The following is a 26,713-nucleotide window of genomic DNA, read 5'->3' as shown; positions in this document are numbered from 1 at the left end:
TTGGGAGACGGCATGGGCACAGCCTAAGTAATCAGTATATTAAATTAAACAAATTTTAATCTGTAAGGTGCCTGCCCTGGCTTCAGACTAACACAGCTAACTCTCTCAAACACAGGTGTCATTTACCTTTTTTAATCGGGGAGTAGCTGGAGCTGTTGAGGGAGAAGCAAGAGAGGCAACTCTGCTTGAACTTTTATTCTTTGTTTTCTTGAGAAATACTTCAAATGGTAGAGTGATGAATGCACAATAACTAGGTGGGCATGTAGAAAAGCCTGTGGGCCAGTTTTGTGCCTTTTCTCATAAAGAGAACCCTTTTATGGGACGTTCTTCAGAATCACTATCGCACAATGGTCCCCAGAGAAATGCAGTCATAAGACAAGAGACTTAAAACCACAGACTCAAGGGCCCCAGATTTTAGATATGGAAAGGGACAATGGAAGTATAGAGGTAATAACCCTTGATTGTAACCAGCTGTTGTGGTGCTGGTAAACTGATGCACTTTGCACTTCCTGGCCAAAGCAGAGGTACAAGCATGCTTTAGTTTTGCTGGAGATGTCTGAAAGGTATGAAAAGGAGAGAAACAAAGCACGTATCTGTCCCTGTTCTTCCCCTTCTCCATTCTTGACTCTTCCAAACTCAGGTATGCCACTTCCCCAACTCAAGTATGTGAGATTGCCTCTGCCTCTGCCTGACCTACAGGGTAAAGCACTTACTCTGGGTCCCAGTACTAGAGGAAGGGGCTATGTAATCTACCAAATGCCCTTTTTACCAAAGCTGTCCAGTGGCATTTCCTTGTACTTGGGTCTCTTATGAAGGCAAATTCATGTTGTGCCATGATGAGTGCTGCTGAAAGTAAAAAGGGATCTTTGATAAAGAGGAGACCATCCTCAAACTGCAAAGGAGTTGAGCATTGTAGGGCAGGGAAATGGAGCAAGTTATTATGTTAGTAGGTAAAGAATAAATTGAAAAGAAGCCCTTTTAAGTAGGAATATGGGGAAGGACAAGTGTTAATGGAAGGTTAAATGCTCATTGTGCAGTGGTCACACAAAAGCTAAGAAGTGTGTCTTGGTCATGAGGAAGTCATTTTCTAAATATCTCTTAAAACCACACTCAGAAATATTGTCTAGTATTCAGTGGGCATATTTACACATTCATTAATGTGCTTTAGGTAGTACATGTTAAATCTAGTATCTCCATTGGGAGGTACTAGAACAATACACATATACCTATTGTAATGTGCATTGGTGAAAGAGCATGGCTTTTTGGTGATGCTTTAATGTGCCTTAAAATAGGCTAATATATATTAAAGCACAAGTATAGATGCAGCCAGTACCTAGTTAATAGCATACTCATTTTAAGAGAAGGAAACCTTGTTTAGTTTTATTTTGTTTTTAAACAAAATCAGATCTGTCCTGAGAGCGAAAGATTTCAGAGCTTTATATTAAATTATCAACCTTCAGAGAAGAATAATACAGGACTTAGACTGTACATATTTACAAGGGGAATTCCAAAATGTGAGGGAGGGGAGCAAAAAACCATCTTAACTTTACAAAGAGACTGCAAAATGGGACATTGTGATCAGACACTGCTGACCCTCTGTGCATCTGAGGGAGTGCAGATGCAGTTGGAGTTACTGTGCTACTTTCACTATGTTTTCCCAATAATTTTAATTAGTAGGATTGAGTATTTTATTTAATTATAGAGAAAGACTGCCTTGCTTCAGACTGTCAGCTCTTCTATTATCCTACCACTTCCAGCTCGTGATTACTTGTTTCCAGGAACAAATCCTTCTGAACTCTGCTATATTGCTTTAGTTGCCCATTGTGTGCACCTGTTCCATATTATCGGCACATTTTTGTCACCTTTAGAAATTTGTGTGGCATGAAAATATGCTACTGAGATGTGGCCGTGTGACTGGAGCTTTGGGTGAAGGATTTTTCCTACCCAAAATAGATTTGAGACTTGTTGCAAGCTGACTTTGTACAACAAGAGCAGACCTACAAAATTCAGGAGTGGCAAGAGTAACTCTCTTTTATTTCTGGGCAGGGTGGTGGTTTTACCAGTGTCCTTTGTTTTATACTCAATCTCTGCACTTCAGGAATTTTTGAATTCAAGATCAGGGCTGTCCAACTTCTGAATGGCTAGTGGGCCACAGGCTGCACCCCCTCTGCTGTGCCACAGTGGGTGGGAAGGGATGGTCCTCACCATGGGTTGCCTGGTCCCCTGCAGCCATTCTCTTCCTGCCCCCCTCTTCCACCCCCCCATACACCTCCCAGGGTAGAGGCAAGAAACGGAAGTTGGAGGAGGGAACCTGAAGACCATAGCAGTAAGACCAGAAGGAGGGATGAGGGAGTTCCCTCTGTATGCTGGCTGTAGCTTGCAGGCTGGATGCAACTCATAGGACACCAGTTGGGCAGCCCTATTTTAGACAGTCCTTCAGTTCATAGACCTCTTACTGATATTTTGCAACCCTTTAAAATTTAATTAATAAATAAAGGTCTTGCACATTTTAAAACTATTCTGTGGGTGTTTTCAGTCTGCAGAAGACAGTAACATTAAAATCCTTCTCTCATTGATTGTGTTTTAATTTTTTTTCCAGGTATCTGGAAGAAATGCCATGTTCTTAACAGTATATTGTTGATCTAGTTCTAGAATTTAAGTATCTCATTGGTGCAGATAGCCAAATGATTTGCATTCTCTAAGGAACAAATTGGTGCAGGAGTTCTAATATAGATTTTTTTTTATTTTTTTACTTCCTCCTCATTCCTAATTTGATCTCCCTCTGTCACATATCAGATTATCTAGGACATACCATGTGATAGTTCATATTTCTTCCCAGTGTTCCAGTTGGATCCCCCACAGAGCTTTGATAAATATTGTTTGTTTGTTTTTTCCTCTACATAGTGCAACAATAATAAAAATACACACACATTGATGCAGTTTCAAATTCATACTAGTGATGCCGCATACAGTAATTACACTCACTGACAAAGAAATACTGGACAGATGTAGTATATAGTCATCCTGTTGCTTCACCAGTTAGCAGCTATGAAGGTATTTCAGTTTCCAAGTATCAGTTTCCTAGGGTGCCAATACATGTGCATCAAGACTGCTCAGATGCTCTGTAATTACAGTGCTTTGGAGCAGACTCAATTAATTGAGTCTGCTGATCATGCTAATTACTGCGTTCCAGGAGACTCCATCATGATGTGTATCAGTATCAGCGTCTCTGTGCTGAAAAATGGTGATGGGGGCACTTCCACTGCCCCCATCACCATTTTTCAGCACAGGGATGCTGTTGCATGTGATGCTGTGGGCGCTTTAACTAGAGCAGCTCTCGGATCCACTCTAATTAAACTTCTCCCTTCCCCGCTGCCTCCAGGAGCATGCATATAAACACCCTTATATATATATATTTTTTTTGTTAGGGCTGTGCTGACTGGGGTTACTTACGGAGGTAGTTTTTGTGATCTCAAGACCTGTTTGCCATCAGTAAAATTGAGACCTTCAGTTTGTTTCATAAAAGCTGCTAAGCATACAGATAGTAATGACCTTTGGCAAAATGATCCATGTCTTCTCTAATTCCCCAAGTTTTTTATAGAGCTGCCTGTTGCTTTGTCCCTTTCTCAGCAAATATATAGCATTAACAGTCTGTTCATAGTCTTTCCTGTGACTGATAACGATAAGAAAACACAGCCTCTGTGGTGGATGGGGCAGAAAGCAGAGCTGCAGATTGGGCAGGAAGCAGAAACAGAGTAGCAGATTGTGCTGGGGAGAGGGATCAGAGTGGCATTAGAAGGGTACAGGGCTTATATGTGGCATGCCTGCCAAAAAAGTTGCCCCCACACTGACTTAACCTATGGCAGATGTATCCACACATTCTGAACAGATAAAAGTTATTTGTCTTTCCCCAAATCTGGAATTAGTTTAGCAGAACAGTTTTTCATTAGGTAAATTTTTGTGATGTGACGTGTCCAAGTTGTAACACATGCTGATACTAGCATGTTCTCTTAAACTTTGAAACTAGGGTTCCTAAATTTAAGAAGTCAAACTGTTTCATTGTTCTGTTTGTTATACTGAGTGATTGTGGGGTTATGAAAACTCTTTTGTACATTAATTACTGCAGTCATAACTAACTAGCTTCCTTTATGTAAAATGAGGAATTATAATGCTGAGGATGATTAAGGAGACCATCTTCAATGCATGCCTAGCAATCTTCTGAAAAAAGCCCAAAGACCAATTCCAGTAAAACAATTTGCGTCTGACTGAGCTGCATTTAGCTTTCAAAAAATGGAAAATACTAGAAATGTTTGTGCACAGTGAGAAAGTCATAATGTTCCCTCTTTGTAACAAAGTACAGTTGATTATGCATACTGCATCCAGCTGTTGTTACAGCTTTCTCCATTATATATTTCATGAAATCTTCATTTAAAAGATTAAACAAAGCACCCTGCATAGAACAACATGGAACTGAATAGCAATTATGCTCATGTTGAAACTTGGACAATGAGACCTTTTTTTGTTTAAGATCTCATGTTGAATATGGAAATTCCACAGGAAAAAAATGTAAAATGGTAAATGTGGGTAGACTCTTATTTAGCAGTAGTGATCTGAGCTCTGGTTGTGTACTTCCAGTAACTGTATAAGAAATAGGTGGGGGGAGGGAGCTAAGTGATAAGAGGATCTTTGTTAACAAAATTGGCACAAAGTACAGTTTATAATTCTGTCATAGTTATTCTCTGAACTGATTTTTAAGTTTATCTAAATCAGTGGTTTTCAACTTTTTTATTTTCATTTGTGGACCCCTAAAAAACTTTGAATGAAGGTGCAGACCCCTTTGAATTGTAAGTGTGGCTATTCACATACTTTTGATTGATCATAGTCATCTTTCGCAGACCCTTTAAACAGTCTGTGGACGCCTGATGGTCCATGGAGCACAAGTTGAAAAACGCTGATCTAAACTATAAAATTGTGTATTTCAGTTGTTGGGGAATTCATTGCAGCCAGGTTGTGGTGGCAGGTGCAGCAGCCTGGGCAGTACTTCTGAGAATCAACCTAAGCTACTGCTTTCCAAATGTTTCCTCAGCATGACCCCGTTTATGGCCCCGTTTCCTCAGCATAGCCCCTCACTCCCAACTCCCCACCCCTGTGACCCTATCTGCTGATGTTGTGCCCCCATTTGGGGTTGCGACCCACAGTTTGGGAACTGCTGATCTAAGTTCTTTCCAAACTGAGTGACATGGAACAAGGGTTTCATTGACTTCAAAAGCCAGCCTAGGGAAGGTGGAGGAGGAAGGGAGAAGTGTTGGACAGAGCATTGCAAAATTTAAATAACACTTTGAATTTAAATTTAAATATATACCTTCCTTAAAGATGATGTCAGTTATTCCTTAAAGATGGTGACTTACCCTTTTCTGAGGCAAAGAGTAAGGGTGAACATAATGTCTTAGCAAGTAAAAGTTAGAAGGGACGGTGCTTGTTTTAAGCCTGTCCCTCTGTGTTTGGCATAAAGAGAGTAAAAAAAATGTCGTTCTGCCTACTTGAACTAAAAGGAAAAATACTTAACATAGCTTTAAAAAGGAAAATTGGAGCATGTTAGAATCGATTTAGTCTCTTGCATGGGGTTTCCATACACTTACACCTGCTACCAAAATGCTCCCATTTCAACTGGAAGCAAACCCTGCTCTTGATTTCAACAGTACCCAGAAAATCTTAAGATAATGGATGTCTTTTAATTATCCCCCTCTTTAACATTCCTCTTCAGAGACTTGTTTGGGTGTGTTACAGCCGCTTGCTCCATAAATTATCATTTAGGCCTCTTTTTATGTACATGAGCCTAGAGTTTGGACATAATGCCTGAAAAGAATTGAGCTGCTAATAAAGCATAAATTACAGTGTAAGATCAGATGTCCATGCTACAGTGTAAGGTCAGATATCCATGGCTTCATATGTGACTTCACGCCTTTCCTTTGAATGATGAATTAGTATATTTTGGACAGCTTTTGGCAAGTACTGGATAGCAACAAAATCAGGAATATATACTTAAAATATTGGTAGACATAGTGAGTGGAACCTGCCCAAGGAGTAGCACAGATGAGAGAAGCAACATGAAATGGGTGAGCAGGTAACAGTATTGTAAAAAAAAAAATCTGGATTATTTATGAATGCCAGTCTATTTCAAATGGCAATGGTACTAACATAAAGATCCTAACATAAGTTCAGAAAACATCTGCAGTGACAACAACCATGTTTAAAAAAGAAACTTTGAAATCCTATATTTTGGGAATCTAAAATGGGCCCATATTCCTGAAGAGGTTGGCAGGACATCTTAATTTAAATAATGATGAGATGTAATCTGTTAGAATTCTTCCCTTACCTGATTGTCCAAGAACTTTGGTTGGTCAGTTGCATATAGATTTATTTAAAGAGTGGATTAGACATTTGCTCTCGTCTTAAATCATAGTGCTTAGGGTGGGAAGGGACCTAAACAGATCATCAGGTCCGACCCCCTGCCCCGGGCAGGAATGGGTGCCGGGATCATATCGCCCCAGCCAAATATCTGTCCAGCCTCCTCTTGAAGACCCCCAAGGTAGGAGAGAGTACCACCTCACTTGGGAGCCCATTCCAGAGCCTGGCAGCCCTAACTGTAAAGTAAGGTCTCCCGATGGCCAGCCTGAACCTTCTTTCTAAATGTTATGATTAAATTCAGTACAAAGGAGACATAGGCCTTTATCATTCAAATACACTGAGTAGCCTTTAAAAAGATTTATCTTTCCTAATAACATCATATACAGTATATAAATTCTGGCTTGTTACACTAATGGAAAGGGGAGCCCAGGAGTAATAGGACAGAGCATGACAAGCTATTCTTAACTCCCTGTGGCTCTTTTTCTGTCTCAAATGTATACCTTGTTTGTGACCCGTAGGTTTGAATTTTTCTTCCTGAACCAGAGTTCTGAATATTATGTAAAGTGTGACATCTTGTAACAATTGTGCATATAAAGTTTGACCTGTACCAAAACTAGATTTTGGTATATGAAAAAAGGAATTCAAGAGAAATCATTTCCTAGACAAACGAGGATACCTGATTTCAGAAAGCCAAATCAGCCCTTCTGAAGGGGACCACCATTATGGCAAGTTCTTCTAAATTAAACATCCAGTCCTGACTTATATATAAACACACTACTAAACTCAGTTTAAAACATGAACTAATAAATGATCAGTTTATGTTGATGGATATTTATATTGCTCCTGATTGTTTAGAGAACCATTCAGTTTATACTGGAAAGATTGTCCAATGCAGAAATGGAAAATAGGTGTCTAGCTGCCATTTATTTCCAGGAAAATCATCTTCTGGGAATTTAAACCACTATTTATGGATGTTTTCCAAAGTTTGAATCTTCAAAGAGGTTGCTGAGAAATAAAAGACAGTTGGTGTTCTTTGTGTGTATGTGAGAGCCATTTTTGTTCTGTTACCATATCCATAGACCTGGATAGAATCACTCTTAATAGTTTATGAATGTTTCAGTATTGAGATGGAAAAATTAGCCAAGTAATTTTGATGCTGTTGTGTATAGTTGTGTGTTGGTAAACAGATCTTTGTCCATTAAATGACAGTGCAAATGTAGATAAAATGAAGACCCTTATTATTATAACTGGCATATGTTGAGTAATTTCCTTCTGTAGAGTTATTGCAGTACTGAACAGTGATTTGGCCTGCCAACTCCATGTTTGGTACATGGTTAGAAATACAATGCTAACTTGGACCAGGTCTGTGCCAGGAGACTTGATCAATAGAGAGAATGTTGAGGATGAACAGTGACACATTTTTAACTAAGCATAGGTAATCTGTAACTGACTATTTAATATGCTTCTGTTTCAGGCACCTTTTTGGGTATTCCTCTTGTGTGCAGTAGGACTCTTTCTGTACCAGTCCCTGGATGCTATTGATGGGAAACAAGCCAGAAGAACAAATAGTAGTTCCCCCTTAGGGGAGCTTTTTGACCATGGTTGTGATTCTGTCTCCACAGGTAATTACTTTATTGCTGGAAACTGGGATTGGGTAGTTGGAAAAAAGTTAGTTCCATCTAAAAAATATCATGATGCATGTTTTTGTGCCTTTGCCCTAAGAAGTGATGCATTGCTTATTTTCACTCCAATTTGCAGTGTGTAGTTGGCTGTCAGTTAAACAAGTAACACATTTTTAATGCTGATTATACTCAAAATCTTAACTCAGCTTGATAGACTGGCATCAGCTTAAACCCAAAGAGATACAGGTGTTAGACAAGGACTTAAAAGGGGCTTATTCTCATCTTGTCTGAGCTATTTAGTACAGCTAACTAGTCACTTCCTTCAGTACAGAAATCTGTTTTTTTCACAGGTAGTAAAACCAGGCATTTTCAGCCCCATTTCTTACAGAATTTAAAGTGCATAACTACTATAGTATCTGTTCAGACATGACAACATTCAGAGAAATAGAAAGAATATTACATAAGCACTTACAAGACTGAAAGAATTGAGTCCCTAGTTGAGTAAAACACTTAATAGACTATTTTACCACTGAAACAAATATTTGGTCTTTTACATGTGAGGCAACAAAAGAAATGCTTAGCTTTGTTGTGGTTACACAATAGTGTTTCTTTTTGCATGCTCCCACCATTTTCACCTACTTCTAAATTTTCTGGCAATTTTAAGATGAGAGATCCCATGTTTGTTCTTCACTTGATGATGGTGGGGTTGGTTTATTTGGTTTCAAAACAAGAATTTCATTCCAACATGTTGTGTCACTTATAGTCATTGTATACTGTTCTCTAGTCATATCCCTATAACATTACCTGGGCTATGGGTGCAAGCCTCTCTGGGCAGACTGGGGAGGGACAGAGAGTGTATTAACAAAAAGGTGTAGATCTTCAACAAATTGTGAAACTTTGTGGAGCCCCATGGGTTCTATTTTCCTGAAGGGGTTCAGGTTTCAAGTTTGGGAAATGCTCTCCTTTTAAGCTCACTGTACTATTAATACTATTGCAATGAAATTTGTATAGTATTTGTCTTCTGAAAATTGCAGGGAGTATGACTTTGCTAATCCGTACCTTTCAGTTTTTGTAGCCCTTGGAGCCTGCATAGCAGTTCGACTAGGAACGAATCCTGACTGGATGTTTTTCTGTTGTTTTGTGGGAATGTTCTTGTTTTATTGTGCTCACTGGCAGACCTATGTGTCGGGCATGTTAAAGTTTGCAACGTAAGTAGATCTCTTCAGATGTTTTTGTGCTTTGATCTTGTAAACTTGGTTTTCTAAAATTTCTGTTCTAAACAGCTGACAGTAGCTTTTCTGTCAGGTGTATGTGTTCCCTCAATGATATTCTAACAATTTGCTACTTCAGTTCAGCATATGACAGTCTTTTAGCCATGTGTATATGCTGGGGTACATGTGTAACCATCTGCCACCTTACCAGTTTTTTCTCTGAACCCTTTTAATGTTGTCACATGGGAGTTCTCAAATTTGAAGAAAAAATTGCTCCATGGTACAGTACACAGCTTTCCTACTGCAGGCAATACTAATCCTTCCATCATTTAGGAGAGGCTTCGTTAATGCTGGTAAAAAGCTCTCCATCACTTTGCCTGCTGTTCTATATATTTAGGTGTCTGTTTCTCATAAAGTTCATGTGTCTAGCTCCTGAAATTCTTATCAAAATTTATGTTGTTTGCAAAATCCTGTTTTCCTGAAGGTTTCACATGTATCCAAGATTTCTGTCAAATTGATGTTCCATTAGTACATAACTACATACAGTAATGGCTCTGTAGTGCCACTGTGCCATTAAGGATACATAGTACTTGTTTTTTTTGGCTCCAAGAGCCCAATAGGGCATCTATTCCTGCCACTCCCTCATTGAGGAGTATTTGCCTTTCTCTAGGTCTTTCCAGCTCAGCTCATGAGTTTTGCCATAAGAATATGTGGCTCTCTGTCCTTCCACTTGGAGAGTCTGGTGCTGCCAGTGGTGCTAGCTTGATCCAGTCGGGCATTCTCAAGGGAATTTGTTTAACATCAGAAAATGCTGATTTGTTGAAACCAGACATTTGCTGGAATACGGCAATTTTGATAGCCCCTTTTGTCAGGAAAAGTTTATTGGATCCAGAAAGGTGAGAGAACCTGAAATAATCAGTTGACTGAGATTAATTGCCCTAGTCTGATTCAAGTAGAGCAGGGACTTAAAGCTGAGTGTCCAACATCCCAGGCCATAACTGTTGGTTATTGGCTGTTCTTGAGGCAGTCAGGGCAGCTCAGACCATTTTCATGAAATGCCTGATGGTAGGGCATCTACTTAATTTGCAGCTTCACGTTTTTTGTGGAAACCGCAAAAAAACAACAGCATTGTCCGTGATTGCCAGAAAATAGTGCACTGTTCATAGTTTCTAGGGTCAGAAGGGACCTGAGTAGATCATCTAGTCCAACCCCCTGCCATGGCAGGAAAGAGTATTGGGGTCAAATGACCCCAGCAAGGTGTTCATCGAACCTCCTCTTAAAGACCCCCAGGGTAGGAGCCAGCACCACTTCTCTTGGAAGTTGGTTCCAGACCCTAGCCGCCCTGACTGTGAAGTAGCACCTCCTGATATCTAGCCTAAACCTACCCTCTGCCAGCTTGTGACCGTTATTCCTGGTCACTCCTGGCAGTGCTCGGGGGAACAGGGACTCCCCCAATGCCTGCTGATCCCCCCTGACTAGTTTGTAACAGGCCACTAGATCCCCCCTCAGCCTTCTCTTGTGGAGGCTGAACAGATTCAGGTCCCGTAGCCTCTCCTCATAAGGCCTGCCCAGCTGCCCCCTGATCATACAAGTGGCCTGCCTCTGGACCCTCTCCATGTTGTCCGCATCTCTCTTGAAGTGCGGCGCCCAGAACTGGACGCAGTACTCCAGCTGCGGCCTGACCAGTGCCGCATAGAGGGGGAGGATCACCTCCTTGGACCTGCTCGAGATGCATCTGTGGATGTATGACAAGGTGCGGTTGGCCTTCCTGACTGCATCCCCACACTGCCGGCCCATGTTCATTTTGTAGTCAATGATGACTCCAAGATCCTTTTCTGCCTCTGTACTGACGAGAAGGGAGTTCCCCAATCTGTAAGTATGATGCTGGTTGTTCCTCCCCAGGTGCATCACTTTACACTTGTCGGTGTTGAATCCCATCTTGTTCTCATCTGCCCACCCCTGTAACCTGTCTAGGTCCAATTTGTAGCCTATTGCTCCCTTCTAGCATGCCCACATCCCTCCACATCTTAGTGTCATCAGCAAATTTGAACAGGGTGCTTTTTATCCCCTTGTCCAAGTCACTGATGAAGATGTTAAACAGTGCGGGCCCGAGGACGGAGCCCTGTGGAACCCCGCTGCCCACATCCCTCCAGGCTGAAAATGAGCCATCCACCACCACTCTCTGGGTGCAGCCCTCTAGCCAGTTGGCAACCCAATTGACTGTGTGGGTGTCAATACCACAGTCCCCCAGTTTCTTAATGAGAACAGGGTGAGAGCCAGTGTCGAAGGCCTTCCTAAAGTCCAGGAAGACTATGTCCACTGCTACCCCTGCATCTAAGGATTTGGTGATCTGATCATAGAAGGCCACCAGGTTGGTCTGACAGGACCTGCCACTGATGAACCCGTGTTGGTTGCCCCTAAGCATGAAATCCCCTGCTGGCCTCTCATGGATGTGTGCCAGCATAATTTTCTCGAACAGCTTGCCTAAGATTGAAGTAAGACTAAAATCGTCCTAAAAGAAAACCCAGCACGTTATTCATATAATATATGTGTGTGTATGTAATATAATGCATAATATATCATTCCTTATAACTCGTTCGTATAATTATTCATACACCTTATTGATGTAATACACTGTTTTAGAATGCCCCAATGCTTACTGCAATACGAAGACAATGTGACGATCACTGGAGCCATAGATCACATGATTGAGAGTTACTGTCTGTTAGTGACATAGACTAAGTGAAGGTACCAGTCAGTGAAGTGAAAATGTTTTAGCGCCATCTTTTAAGAAGTTAAATGCAATTCTGCAGTCTGAAGAGGAGTGAAAAGAAATAAAAAGAAAAAGCTAAATACATTTCAGCTCAGGATCATGTAATGTCATTCCTTGTAGGAACTTTACATTCAGAAGGTGATAAATTGATAAATGTGACTCTTGATATATCGAGGAAAAACAGCATTGATAGCCCCGTACAGTCCAAATTTCATATAAAATGAAAGGCTTCTGCAGGGGCCGAAGGTGAGAACAAAAAACAAATGATAATGTCCTCGGTGTTTAAAAGGACCACTGAAAGTACTTTAACTAAAAATGCTCGTGGAAACATTGACTGCTGCCAACATACCTTTGGAAAACATTCATAGTCCAAAACTAAGGGAGTACTTCAACAAGCACGTACCCAATGCTGCCAGTTTCCCGTGTGCAAACAAACTTCACCAGGACTATCTACCGGGGTATTGGGTTGCATGTTCAGTCTACAAAATCTGCATTGATGGAACATGAATCTATTTTGATTGTAGCAGACAAAGCAACAGATACACAGGATAACTGTACTCCACATTTTATTTGTACCCAGGAGCTCGAAAGGCCACAGTGACCCACCTGTTTTTCAAGCAGAGTTCAACTTGGGTCAGTAAATTTTGCAAGTGAAGCACAAGCTGTTGTGAAGGTTGTTGTAAGCTATGGCTTATAATTTAACAAGATCTCAGCATTTGTCTAATAATGCAACATACATGTGTAAAGCTTTCTCTGATGTGCTCCATGGAATGATGCCCAATGCAATTCACGTTACCTGCAATGCACACTTTTCCTTTCTTTAGTAAATGATATCTATACCTTCCTGATGTGAATAGACTGGTTTCCTCCTTTAAAAAAAGAGTTCAAACATTGTCCAGGCCATAAGCTTTGATACCCGGAGTCCATTGCCAATCAAAGCAGGGATATACACGCAACTATGCTGCTTCCACCAGAACCAATGCTTATAAGGTGGACTTAGTGGTTTAATGCAGTTTGTTACCATGCCAAAAATATTAAGTACTACCAACAATTTGTGTGAGAAGAGCTTGAAATCCCATCCAGCATAGAGTGCATTCTTCAACTACACAATCTCTTAAAAACAGGGTAACAGTGAAGATTAAATTAAGTTAGTGGCTGAAAATGCGATCTGGTTCTTAGAGCTTCTAATGTGGTTTGAAAGGCAGCAGGTTTTATTCACCAAGCATACAACAAGCTGATGGATTTGATAAGTTGGGTTGAAGATATGGCATCACAACAACTTTCAGACTGTCAAACTGAAAACCAGAGTAGAGAACTGTTCCAATTTAATAGTTGCAAAGTTAAATCGATACTACAGGTATGCTCAGTCAATACCACTGAGATTTAAACAATGGGCTGCCTACTTTTTTTAGCGTGTTTTCCATTTTTGACCCAGATTATGCATCTTTTCGGAGTTTTGATCCTCATCTAATTAAATCAGTCCTTGGATGGCAGAAAGAGCATGATAACAAATGTGTGCTTACATGAAGTTTATCAAAGAATGCCAGATATCTTTGAATATAACTTAGTTGCAAAAATCTGTTTCTGGTTGGTTTCTACATCTCTACAATTTGGCAAAACCTTGCCTTGCAATACCAACCATTTCAGTAGATGCAGAACGCGCGATCTTGGTTTTCATACCACAGACAGAGGATGTCAGCTACAAGTGCCTGTGGATGCTGCATGCTAGTGTTTGACAACTAAAATAAATCACTTCTGTTAAAGTTGGCATGGATTAACATTCTAAACTTTTCATAGAATGCTACATATAAAAAATAAGTTACAATGCATATGCTAATATTTATATTATAATAAATTAAAATCTAAAATTAAATATATTATTTAGATTTTTAAAGATTATATTATTTAATTTCAACAGAATTTACTTTTAAATTATATGGTATATGCCTCTCTGCCAGTCAGCAGCAAGGGGTGGGGCTGCTTGGAAATGTCCTTGAAGTCAGCTCTTTGTGGTGCAACCAAGCCACAAAAATCAGTTGGTTTTGCCGCGAGTTAAATAGACCCCTACTGATGAGTGGTATAGTCCTGATGAATAAAGGAAAAAAATTTCAACTTTATGATTTATTTATTTATTTTTGGATGGGGGGAAAACCACTTCCCCTCTGGCTTTAGTGTGCACATTGTATAAACCTTTCAGTTGAAAGCAGAAGGATCAGTCCATCTGGCCCCTGGGTGAGTGTACACGAAGTGTAGGAGTGCTCTTGAGGGAAGGGCTATCTCCTTATACAGCCACTGGCCTGGGCACAACTTCCCCTCTGTTCTTTAGTTAAGGAAATAATCTGCATTTTGTACAATCTTTCTGAGAGTTAGATTTAACAATTTATTTTAAAAAGGTAAACAAAATGCAATGAATTGCTTTACATTCTTAATCATTATCTACAGCCAGAAACTAGAGACTCTGTGTGAGAACTGTGGACAGGTTAGTTCACGACTTGGGTCAGCAGGGGGGAAAAAAAAAAAGGAACTATGGGGGGAACTTGAGCTGAAAATTGTCCCGACTAAACCTAGTCACATGCCCTTAATTGCATATTTATACAGTAGTAGACTTAGCTGCAGCATTTGGCAAGGGCTTCACACACTGTGCTGACACAACTTTATTTACATTGCACATGCCAAGTCACTGAAAGTCAGGGCTCGCTGGTTTGTAATCTTTCTTTTTTCTTCTACACAAGAAGGTAACATTAATGGCTCTTTCTTAATGCTTTTCTGTTTGCCTAAAGTTTTATAAAGTTTAATAATCCCAATTTACTGATAAAAATTACTGAACATTATTTTCTTCAGTGATTTATGTAATGATTCCGTTTTAAAGTGTGTATGTTCTGTAGATCACAGTGAACATTTTAGAGGTTTAAAGAGAGGAAGAATCATCTCCAATTAAGGCACTAGATTTCTATGCAATGGGTCTGGACTCTACTGCAGGCTTTTGTGGGCTTTTGAATAAATTGCTTTATCGTTCAGTGACTCAGTTCTCATCTGTGAAATGAGACCGTTTCCCTGTCTCTCAAAGCGTTGACGCTCATACTGCTGAAAAGCGTACAGGTACCTGCGTTTACTAGTCAGTGTACACACATGTTGAAGTGCATTACATGTCCAAGTAGTCTCTCTTTGAAGAGTGTTTATTGTTAATAATTACGTATGTTCTGTATCCAATTCGTAGTCTTGAAAATATACTTTGCTCTTGGACTATTGTGCACTGATGGTGCAAAAATTCAAGGAAATGAATGTTTTGCGGGCTTCTAAAGATATTATGTATTGCAAATGAGGGGTTAGTTAAATTAAGGGAAACAGGTCACTCTCAATTTTTAAGCATAGGGCTGTTGAACAACATCTGAACCTCTGCATGGTTGTCAAACTAATTTCAAATGGTTGCTTTCTAATAAATAAATATAATGCATAACCTTTAAAAACTGGCAAAATAGACTTTGGAAGGTGGATTCTGACTGAAGTTATGCATATTGTTGCCTTTGTATGTATACACAATGTACTTGGGGCCAGTGCATGTGATCTCAAGTGTGTGGCATTAAAATTTGGTTTTACAGGTCCATTTCACTGCCTTTGTTGCAAACTTTTTTATTACTTTTTTGTCAGGTTTGCTTGGCACAGTGTTTACAGAGATGTGGTCCCTATCTCAAGGAGCCTTGGAATAACAAAGATAATGCTTAAAATTAATGTAATTCTTCTAAGCTTGTCCTCAGGCTAAAAATTGACACTGGTTCAGTAGTTTCTAGGCTATTCTGTATTTAAATAAGAAGAACACATAGAATGAGTGTAGATACCTGACACAAACCCCCTAAATATGGTGGATTCTTCCAAATACAGTACTATCCAATCAGTAAGTTCCTAGAATATGGTGTTGGTTGTCAAGGAAAAAATTATGCATCAGTTATTGCCAGTGAAATAGAGGAAAAGCAGCTATTTGCATATTTAAGGTTTCAAGGTTACTTTGCCTGTAGATGCCCATCTGTCCAATTTTAATATTAATATATCCTAAATCTAATAAAATTACTAGCCACAACATATTTTGGTTGGCATAAATACCTTCATTCTTTATTACTGCAATACTTTTTAAATATAACAATCAAATCTTTCTGTTTACTGCGTATTTATCTAAAAACAAGATGCAATTGTAATGACTGTTGAGTTTCTGGTATGTACGTGGCCATGGGATATGAAAACTCGTTAAAACTTTCAGAGGAGCTTCCAAACAAATAAATGGTCTATTCAAGCTTTCCATTTATAGCTATATTTTATACAGAGATCCTACAACTAACACAATGTAACTAAATACAAGAGTAATTTTCTTAGTTGCAGAAATCATGTATTCTGTAAACATTTATATCTTGATTTAAATATATTTTAATGATCTAATATTTTCTGTTTGCAACTGCACCATTGCAAACAGACTTGCTTATAAACAAAGCATTCTTTCTTTTCCCTAGAATTGATGTAACTGAAGTTCAGATATCGATAATAATCCTCCTTTTGTTATCTGCATGTGGTGGAACAACTATGTGGGACTCTAAGGTAAATAAGCAGTCAGATTTTTAGTTCTGTATTCTATTGTGCAAGTATATTAAAGCATGGCAGTTTGTATAGTGCACTATTTAGCTTGCATAGCATTTGTCAAATTTGCCTTTTTTAATCCATATATAACATGCATTTTTTTTTCCATGTAGTTTTCCATTATATACCAAAGTGGTTTCTTATGCATAAAATAAGAGCTATGCAGAGGGGCAGAAAAAACTCCATCTACCATCTAGGAAGTTTAAGTTTCAAACTAAAGAAATGAAAGAAATCTTACCCATAAGGATGTGGGGGTAGATATAAGCTAGTTACTGTATGGTTAAAGTAGACAGGAATTTACCATTCATCACATGCCTGTGCTTGCTCTTTATTAGGGGTGTGCAAAATGGGCCGTATTCAATTTGGATTCAGCCCAAATCGGGGACAGTGATTCGATTAATTGATCACTGTCCTGATTTTTGATTTGGCTGAATCCGAATCTGAAGAGTCAGTGCTGATTCCATCTGCCCCACCAGGAGTGCAGGGGGCCCCCTGTGTGCTTGGCGGAGGACCTGGAAGTGGATCGGAAGTGGACCCAGGGTCCACTGCTGAGCGCATGGGGGGGGGGGGCCTCCCCTACCTCCCCCCAGCTCAGCAATTAGCTATGGGGAGACCCTGGGTGCCCCTTCAGACCCAGGAGGCACCAGTTGCCAAGGCAGGGGTGGGGGGAGGGGAGGGTGGTGTCTGGTCCACTTCCAGGTCCGCTGCCATGCGTGCTGGGGACCCCCCCGCACTCCAGTGGGACGCTCCATCCACCGCAGCATCTCAGCATTCATGAGCCGCCTGGTACCTTGAGGTACGTAGAAAAAACATTTAAAGCTGTGTCTGTGTCCGAATCGTTGAATCTCTCTGAATCAATTTGGAGGGTTCCGATTCGAATCGGAGAGATTTAAAGGGTCTCCTGATTTGATTCAGAGATTTGGCTGCCGAAATCGGGCCAAATCGCTACTAAATTCAATCGGCAACCGAAGCTTTGTGCAGCGCTGCTCTTTCTCTGTGGTAAATTGAAATTAAATTGGGGTAGCAAAGCACTCTCACAGAATATATATGCTGCCAACTATCATGCATCAGCTGATTCATGGTAATGTAGGTTTCCCCTCCTCAAATAGGCTTTATTTTGTTCTGGAACAATAGTTCTATTAGAAACCATGAATGGGAATATTAAATTTCATAAGCTTAACTCATTATTATTCTTTCTTGTTGTAATTATTGCATTGTTTTGACATGCAACCAGTCTGTCGCATTTTAAGGAAAACAAGTCTGTTGTAAAGTAGTTTCTACAAATGTATTAGTACTCTTTTTTTTAACCCTCTGCTGCCTTTGGAAGGTCACTTGAAATTGCAGTAAATGCTAAAAGGTAAATATTTAATGAAAATGTTTTTGCATTATTCATATTATCCAAATATACCTTACATATGTGTGTTCACGTGCACGCACACCCACTTCTTCCCCCCCCCCGTCATCTAATCTAAATGCACAGCAGTCAGATAGAATTACATTTCCTTTGGTTCTGCAGTGTGCCGACAGATAAATTATCTACCTTTTTTCCTCTGCAGATTTCTGACAAAACAATGATATTATTAGAAAATAGAGAAAATTGTTTTTAAAGAGCTTTGTAAATACAGACACTTTAAAATTTCAGCTACCCTTCAAGAACCGAAACCACTATGCTTCAACTACTTCCAAAAAAACCCAGTGCTTTCATTTTAATAGATCTGCACTCCTGGAATTGTTGGTTTGAGTATAAGTTTCAAAGAAAAGGAAGAGTTAAAATAAAGCCGTGAAAATTCGTTGCATAGATTTCTGTAGTGAAGAAACTTCTTTTTTCCCAAGGGTATCATCTGTAATTTTTTTTTTTTTTTTCCAAACCTCTTTTCTGCAAGATCCCTTGGGTAGATCTAAGCCTGAAGACTCTCCCTGTTCTTGGAATAGTGTGTGGAGCAATATATTCCTCTTTCAATTACTTTCGTGTCATCTTTGGCGGAGGAGTTGGAAAGAATGGATCTACAATAGCAGTAAGACACTTTAAACTGTTCAAACATTATAAAAATACCCAGTCAGTGACCTGGCCAGAAATACTGACTTAAGCAAGCTTAGTATGTTAGTTCTGTTTGATGTACTTCAACATGGTTTGAAGCCAGGAGTGCTCAACCTCTGGCCCCACAGGCCAGATGAGTGACATGGGGTTACTAGGGAACTAGTGTTCTTTCACCAGGTATCCGTATAGGATTAATTATCACCTTGGCAACTGTGATCTATAAAAAAATTCAAGCTCTGAGCACCGGGATCAAATAGTGGGGCCTGGCATAACCCCCTCCCTGCCCCACATCCTTGGACTGGGCCTCAGGATCCTAGTGCTACCCCCTCCATGCACTGGGATTTGGCCCTAAGGGAGTGACACCACACTTTCCTGCCCCTGTGTGCCAGGATTGCAGCCTGGTGGCCCAGCACTGCCTTCTCCCTCCAGGATTGGGCCCTAGGGTTCTGGCATCACCCCTTCCTGCCCCTGTGTGCCAGGATTGTACCATGGGGGCCTGGTGCCACGCCCTACCCAGTCCCCCACACTGGAATTGGGCCCTGGGGCCCTGTGCACTGTGGTTGGGCACCTGATCCAGCATGCAGGGCCTGGGGCTTTCCCCATGGGTCTGGAAATTTAGCAGCTAGAGAGCAGTAGGGAGCCCTGTGGGCCAAATGCCATGGTGCCACAGGCCAGGAGTTGGGCATCCCTGGTTTAAGTCATAATACATAGTTAGCTAGTCAGATCTCGGGTGCAGTGGTCACTCCCATAGCCCATTTTCTGTATACCCTTGATTGGACCTCTTGTATTGTCACGGAAACACCAATGAATGTTGAGTGGTGTAACCAAAAAAAGCCACCTCCAGTGGTGCTGTTGCATAGATGCTCAGGAGTTGATTCCATTTGATTTCAGTGTGAGTTGTGATTGGTCACTGCTTCTAAAAAGTCATGGCAAAACACTTTTTTTTTTTTTGCTTTTGTTTCAGGGAACTAGTGTTCTTTCACCAGGTCTCCATATAGGATTAATTATCACCTTGGCGATTGTGATCTATAAAAAATCTACAACTCATTTGTTTGAAAACCACCCATGCCTCTATGTCTTAACATTTGGATTCGTGAGTGCTAAGATCACACAAAAATTGGTGGTAAGAAATCCTGTCAGTTGTTGAACTTAGCATGTGTTGAGTGTGTTTTGCCTTCCTTTCATAAAAACTAATATGCGATATTTTTTTTTTCTCTCGGCTCTGACAACGTACTGCATTCATTATTGCAAACCTAACCTAGGCCTTTGTCTTTCAGTGGGCACCCATAAACTAACTGTGGTCCGCATCAAATTCAAGATGCAACATTTAAAGTGTGACCAATGACTATATGTATTTAGAGTTTAAAGGCGCAGCTTTCTCTTTCATTTCTCTCAAAAGTGCGAAATCTAGTAGTAATTCACTTATATCCATAGTGTGTTTTTTGTTTGGTGTTTTTGGCTGTCAGAGCTGACTTCCGCCATTGCCAGTGAAGTGCTGACTGGAGAGTTACAATCTCAGGTTTAGTTCAATTGAATTTACAGTACAATATAACATTTAAGCTTACATTAATGTTCAGTGCTATTCTAATTACCTGTAAGGAAGACACTGCAAACAAGATGAGATTTTTCTCTACTAGATTAGAAGCCGCTATAACACCTTTTTCAGTTTTATTCTACCTGTAAATGCTTTGGAGTTTGGTGTGTATTTTGTTTTTTGCACCCTCCCCCCCTTGTGATTTATATAGGCACAGGCTTTGAGTCTCTTCTCCGTCTCAAAGATTCAGTGCACAGCTAAACAGTGAAATAGGGTTGAGGCTGGAGATCCTATTTAGTTTTCAGTAAGCAGGTCAGACTCCTGCTTTGACTTCAGGAGCATATACAGAGCACAGGACAAAAGGGTTGGCTGCATAAGGCTGGAAGACGTACAAAAAACTAACAGCAGAGCTAGGAACAAGCCCCAAAGGGTAAGACAGTGTCTTCAGCAAAGTTCTCTGTCCAGTTCTCTGTCTTTTTTTATGGCTGGGATGGATCCAAGTATGGTGGCTTGTGTTTAAATAAAAACTTTTGTAAAATGTTAAGATTGTCTGTCTGCTCCCCACCCCGCAAGATTTATTGAAAAGTCAGGGATTGTATTTACACGGAAGGAAGAATGATTTCTATTTTCTAATGTTTTTCTATGTACATAGCCTCTTCCATTCAGTCCTTTCTATATTGGACATAACACTCAGTTCTTCAGGACCTTGTTCAATCTCTGTCTTGGGGGACTAGGCTGGGGGAGGGAAGTGTGCAGCCAGGGTTGTGTTTTGCAGGTATGCACACAAATGTATTGGGCATCCTACAGATAATTACTGTACTTTGCAGGCAGTTTTAGTTAAATCCAGAGGAAAAACAGTCCTCTTTCCGTTTTTACAACTAAAATTCATGAAGTCCAAAAATTGATTCTTGTTTCATTTTAGTTGTTGCATCAGTCTTTCAGTAATAACTTTCTCAGTGGCCACATTCAGAGGGGAGGGTGGCACCTAAATGTTGTCCTTTAAGAAAGCAACATGAGTTTAAGAATCATTGTGACCTGGGAGTTTTGTACTTTGTAGTGTGACTTGTAAACAGCTAATATTGTTAAATCTAAACTTTTTTTAGAGTGATACTATTCCTTTTTGCTTTATTCAACTACACTCTTCTTGTAGTTGGTGTCCTACCTGTGTTGGTCACACAGGAAGCTAACCAGGTCTCTTCCTGTTGTGAGAGCAGACTCACCTCTGTATACTTTGAAATAATTATAAAATGGTGCCTAGGAATAAAAGCAGAAGCAAGAAAGCTGTAGGCAGGCCTGGATTAGAAAGGGAAAGGGTGAATCTTGGGTTTAGCCAGAAAATGCTCTTTATGGTAGCAGAACCCAATGTCTTTTAAAATAAATTTCCTTTTCAGGAAAAAAACTTATTTTCTTGCATACAACATCCACCCCTGAAATAAAACAGGTTTTTTTTTCCCCAGAGTCATGGCTAGCTGTGTGATGTGAGGTTAGTCTTTCTGGAAACACATACCAGATACAGACATGCAGGCACATGTGGTTTGTGGCACCACAGGCCTCTTTGCAGCACCACAAACCTCATGCCCAGCATGTTAAAACATGTCCTGCCCTGCAAATTTGTAGTGTGAGGGCAAAATTCGCTACTGGAAAATCCCAGTAGCAAAAAACCCAAAAAGCGGCATGGCACACACCGTAGGAGTATGTGCCGGCAGAGACAGAGGCTTGGTCCTCCAAGGAGACGCTCTGGCTGTCATCCAGAGCGCCTCCCTTCCTTTCATGCTGCCCCAGCTCATCCAGCATGCTGGGAGCCAGGAGAAGTGGGGAAACAGCAGTTTGCCCAAAGCAGGGCATATTGCCCCGCACCAAAGCACAAATGCAGGCGCATGCACAGTGGCAAAAAGTAGTGGCACAAATTTGTGCCGCTATTATTTTTGCTGCTGCAAGGACATGACCCTGCATGTGGGTGACAAACCTATACTGTCCAGGAAGTGTGGCACCCCAAGAGACAATCTGGGTGAGGCAGTAGGAACTTCCCGCCATACCAGTTGTTTCATATGGTGGCACAAGTTTTTCATTACTTTAAACCTCTTACATCAGGGGTGCACAACTCAAGTATGTACCTGGGCTAGAGGTGATGTTGGCCAAAGCTAGGAGGGCTGAACCCAGTGCCATGCAAAGTACGGCACACCAAACTATTACTGGGGAATTTAACTTTTTTAATTGCACCAAATTTTTTGCCACAGAGAGGAAAAGAGGATGAGAAAGCGAGTGTTGGGGTACCTGTATACCCCCTGCCTGTCTCGCATACCCCCAGGGGTACGTGTACCACAGGTTGAGAAACTATGATTTAAACTATTAACTATCCTTCCAGAGCTTTTATTTACTTGTAGTTCTCTTTTTCTTCAAATAGTACTTTGTGTCCCCTAAATTTTCTTTGCTAAAACTTTTTAACTTTAGACATTGTGGGGTTTTTTCTTTAATAGGTGGCTCATATGACAAAAAGTGAAATCTATCTTCAGGACACTGCATTCATTGGGCCAGGGCTTCTGTTTTTGAACCAATACTTCAACAGTTTTATTGATGAATATATAGTTCTGTGGATTGCATTGGTAAGCATTTTTTTTTGGTAAATTTTAACTATTTAAGTGGATTCAAATGAGTATTTTAGAGGTCCAGTTTTATATGAGGATATAGTTGAAGTGAGGGGTTGAAGAGTTCTCCCATATTCATTTAGATTTTTTTTCTCTGATTTAACTGTTTCTGTATAGAGTAACTATAACTCAAGGTTTTGAGCTAGAGTTTAGGACCAATCCTGGGGGCTTACGATTTACATTAATGAATTCAGGTTATATTTTGTGTATAAAATAACTTAACATCAAGTTTCTGATTTGCATGAATCAGTAGTGATTTTTATTTTTTTATTTATATATAAAAAATTGCAGTAGCAGTTTTAAAACTTAACACTATGTGGACCTTTTGGTGCCTTACACTCTTCTTTTCATTTTGTAGTTTATATCCTTGTTTGATTTACTGAGATATGCCACTGGAGTGTGCATGCAGATTGCTGCTCACCTACACATACATGTCTTCAAGATTTCATCTCAACAAGCACCTGAACAGGTTCAAAACCATAGTGACTGACTAGTAGCACAAGGAGAAGAGGAGAAGCAGTTAGGGGAATATTGAATGAAGGATATCTTTTCAGGAGTACAGATAACAAAACTTTTCAAGAAAACAGGCAATGAAATGCTTGTTAATTTGTTCAGATAATATCAAATGTGATTATTTAAAAACATGAAGTCCTGCAGATTCTATCTGTGATTCTTATTTTTGAATCAGGGATAGATTTCTAAATATATTCTAGAGAGTGCAGTTGTTGGTTTTGATCATGAGCATCTGAACTGAAATGGACTTTCAATTATGTACAAGCTATTCCTTAATCAATAGATGGAATATTTTACTTTTGGTATATGGATACAACTGCAAAGTTTAAGTACTAGCTAACTAGAATTCTTAGAGCTGTGTGATTTCACAAAGGAAAATGGCCAACATTTTCTCCTTAATTTTTCAGTTTCTAAGCTTTGGCGGAATATTGCTATGAATTTTAGTCAAAGGCTTCCATATATATAAAATAAAGGCATAAATTATTTTGAAATTTAATTCTGGCATAAGCAGTTGTCCAGGTGCATGCTTGCTGCTGCTGCTAAGATGATATGGTGTCTGAAGTCAATGGGAGATCAGTATTCCACAAGCCCAAGCTTTTAATTTAAATAATAATAATAAAAAAGTGCTACTAGATTTAAAACTCCAGAATGATTTGAAAATTGTTTTTTGGGATACTGGATACTGAGGAAGCCTAAAAATCTAAACCCAAACAAGCTGCTGCTATTGAATATATTTATGAGTGTTCTGTATTTCAAGTTCTGGTCTCTAGTTTTCACTCATCATAATTTGTAGGGTTGCTTGTTGATGCTTCATTATTAATTACATGATTTGCAGACAGAATTGGATCATTTGACATGTAAACAGTATTAATATTAATGGGCTGTCTGTATCACTGTCTGTAAAATTGAAAGTGCAAAACTGAAGGTTAAATGAGAAGACTGAACATTGGCCCATGAGCTTAGAGATCTGATCAAGATCCTTCTTTTTCACTTCGAACATGACAGTGCAATATGAGTATGTCATTTCCTTTGAAATATATTCACAGATCTTATTTTAGCTCAGTGGTAAAATACCTTGTCTGCAGCTATATTTCAAAATGAATATATTATCTAACAGCCAAGTATACATTATACCAGGAATCTAATCTAACTTGTACCACACTGAACCTCAAAAGATTTGTTTCCAAATACTAGATAGAATTTCCTAAGTAAATATATTGTCAAACATTGTCCAACATCAAAGATAATACAAAAGTTATGTGAGAGAGAGTGAGACAAATCGGCAGACACATTTGTTCTATAAAATATCTATCATTTGTCTTCTAATGATCTAGCCTGATCTTTGCTAATCTACAAGTGAGCATAAAAAGCAATAATAGCAACAAAACAACAAACAAACCCTCCCCAAAAAGCTAGAGAGATGAAAGCTATTGTTCACTGAGAATTTACACCATACCAGCCTTGTAGTTAAGCAAATAGGATAAAGGTCTAATAGCCTTTTAAAATATAACCTTAAGTACTTTTCACAACAAAAATCTGTTTCTGTAGAAATGGAGTAATGAAGCTCTTGAAGATGAGCTTTCTTCAACATGTTGAATTGACAAATGAAAGTTGACGTTTTTCCAACCAGCTGCCTTGCATGTGCAGGGATCTGGTAAACTTGAAAGAGACTCAGCTTTGGGAGAATGAGTTTTTCAGTATCTCCATTGGGAGAAAATCCTGCATGAAAAGAGGATCTCTGACCTGACGCTGTACTGATGCCAGAAAAATGGAATTGAATTAACTTTTTTCTTGCTGCACTAATTTCATGATTGTTTTGATCTCCTGGCTACGGCATAAAAATTCACCTACCTCTGAATAAATCCTCTTTATTTTCTCAGTAAACTGGATGAAATTTGCAAGAACATGAATATTCAGTTTACTTGCACAATTTTATATAAAGTAAAATTTATTAATGACAACAGTTTTAGCAGTTAGATTTGTTTCAAGTAAAATTCTTTAGTGTGTCTAAATACTGTTAGTGAGAGAACTACTTAAAGAGAAGGCCCAGTGATATTTTCAGATTAAGCAGGTTCCTAACCTGTACTTCCTATGTAAAAGAAGTGGTCTTTCATTTCAATGTTGTAGAAAATGTTGAATAAACTTTACATCATTACCTCTTGATCCTTAAGGGACAGTTTAGAGTTTGTCATAACTAAAATTTTTAATTACATGTAATTATGTTAAATCACGAACAATTGCTAAGAAGCCACCGAAGAGCCACGCACTTGAAGTATGTCATACCAACCTGAGTCATTGCTGAAGCTCCCTGAATTCTTATTTCACTAATTCTGAGCCCTAGTAATTATGGAAGTGTGGAAGGGTGGCTGTTAATTCCAAACAAGCAGTTGAGTACTTTCTAAATAGGCCATAAGAAATTGCTGCTTTAGAGAACTAATGTTGCTCCCCTACTCTACCCCAGTTTTTAAATGGGGACTGAATTGTTCTGGCATCATCAACAGCTGGCCTAGACCTCCCTATCCAGAAAATAGCATGACACTAGCACTCTGAAAAATCACTGGTTCCAGAATCCAGCGAGTAGTCAAAAACTGGGGAACTTGTCTCCAGATGACCCTAGTTTGATCATGTAAATGCTAATCAGGGGACAAATTAAATTGTAGAGAATCTGTATGGACTGGTTTTGGAATACTTTGCATTTTTAAAAACCTTCATTTTTCAGGGCACTCTAGAAAAACTGGATATGTTACTCCTCCTCTCCTTATTTGTATATTACTACAGAATCAAAACTTTAGCTTTGATAACATGAGAACATTAATTCCTTGGTTATTTGTGGCATTAAGCAGGCAACAGCCATATATTAAAATATTTTGGGGTTTTTCTAAGTTGTATGTGCATAAACAATTTTTTCTGTGATGACAAAAATCTGTATTATGTAATGCACACAATATAAAGAATTTCTTTTAAAATCATAAGCCTTTATTAAACTGCTAATTCTTTCAAACAGCAAACGCTAACATTTGAACTACAGTTCTGGATGCGGGAACCTGCTTTGGGATATCTTTGGGATATTTTTTATTGGTACACAAGAATTCACAATACATGTTCCAACTCTTAAATGTGTGGTATTTATTGAATTGCTGCATTCCTGTTGTTAACATAAAATGATGTTTATTTAAACTAATTCTATTAGTTACCCTGTAAAGCTGGAATACCTTTTTTAAATTTGAGTAACATGCTTTGACAAATTCATTATTGTAGCATGGTAAAGCTTTCAATAAGGTTCCTAATGTTTAATAAAACCACATCCTGGAATGGTAGAAAACTAAACAAAACTTACAGCAGCAGC

General features: G+C 39.4%; 1 protein-coding gene across 3 annotated transcripts in view; it reads left to right on the top strand.

Moving 5' to 3' along the window:
* CHPT1 (choline phosphotransferase 1) overlaps nucleotides 1-26,713 on the top strand; it is a 46,818-nt gene that overhangs the window by 7,862 nt on the left and 12,243 nt on the right. For 2 of the 3 annotated variants that reach the window (XM_090043241.1, XM_090043243.1), the window contains exons 2-8: nucleotides 7,883-8,030; nucleotides 9,097-9,238; nucleotides 16,514-16,598; nucleotides 18,521-18,652; nucleotides 19,640-19,798; nucleotides 22,687-22,812; nucleotides 23,213-23,323. In XM_090043241.1, coding sequence (XP_089899367.1) covers nucleotides 7,883-8,030; nucleotides 9,097-9,238; nucleotides 16,514-16,598; nucleotides 18,521-18,652; nucleotides 19,640-19,798; nucleotides 22,687-22,812; nucleotides 23,213-23,323 — 903 coding nt within the window. Of the gene's footprint in view, nucleotides 1-7,882; nucleotides 8,031-9,096; nucleotides 9,239-16,513; nucleotides 16,599-18,520; nucleotides 18,653-19,639; nucleotides 19,799-22,686; nucleotides 22,813-23,212; nucleotides 26,340-26,713 lie in introns of those variants that run through there. The other variant, XM_090043242.1, reaches the window with a different exon arrangement.

Source organism: Crocodylus siamensis, chromosome 4, assembly GCF_052110815.1.
Source record: "Crocodylus siamensis isolate JL-2025a chromosome 4, ASM5211081v1, whole genome shotgun sequence".
NCBI lineage: Eukaryota > Metazoa > Chordata > Crocodylia > Crocodylidae > Crocodylus > Crocodylus siamensis.
This window is presented reverse-complemented; position numbering and strand designations above follow the sequence as displayed.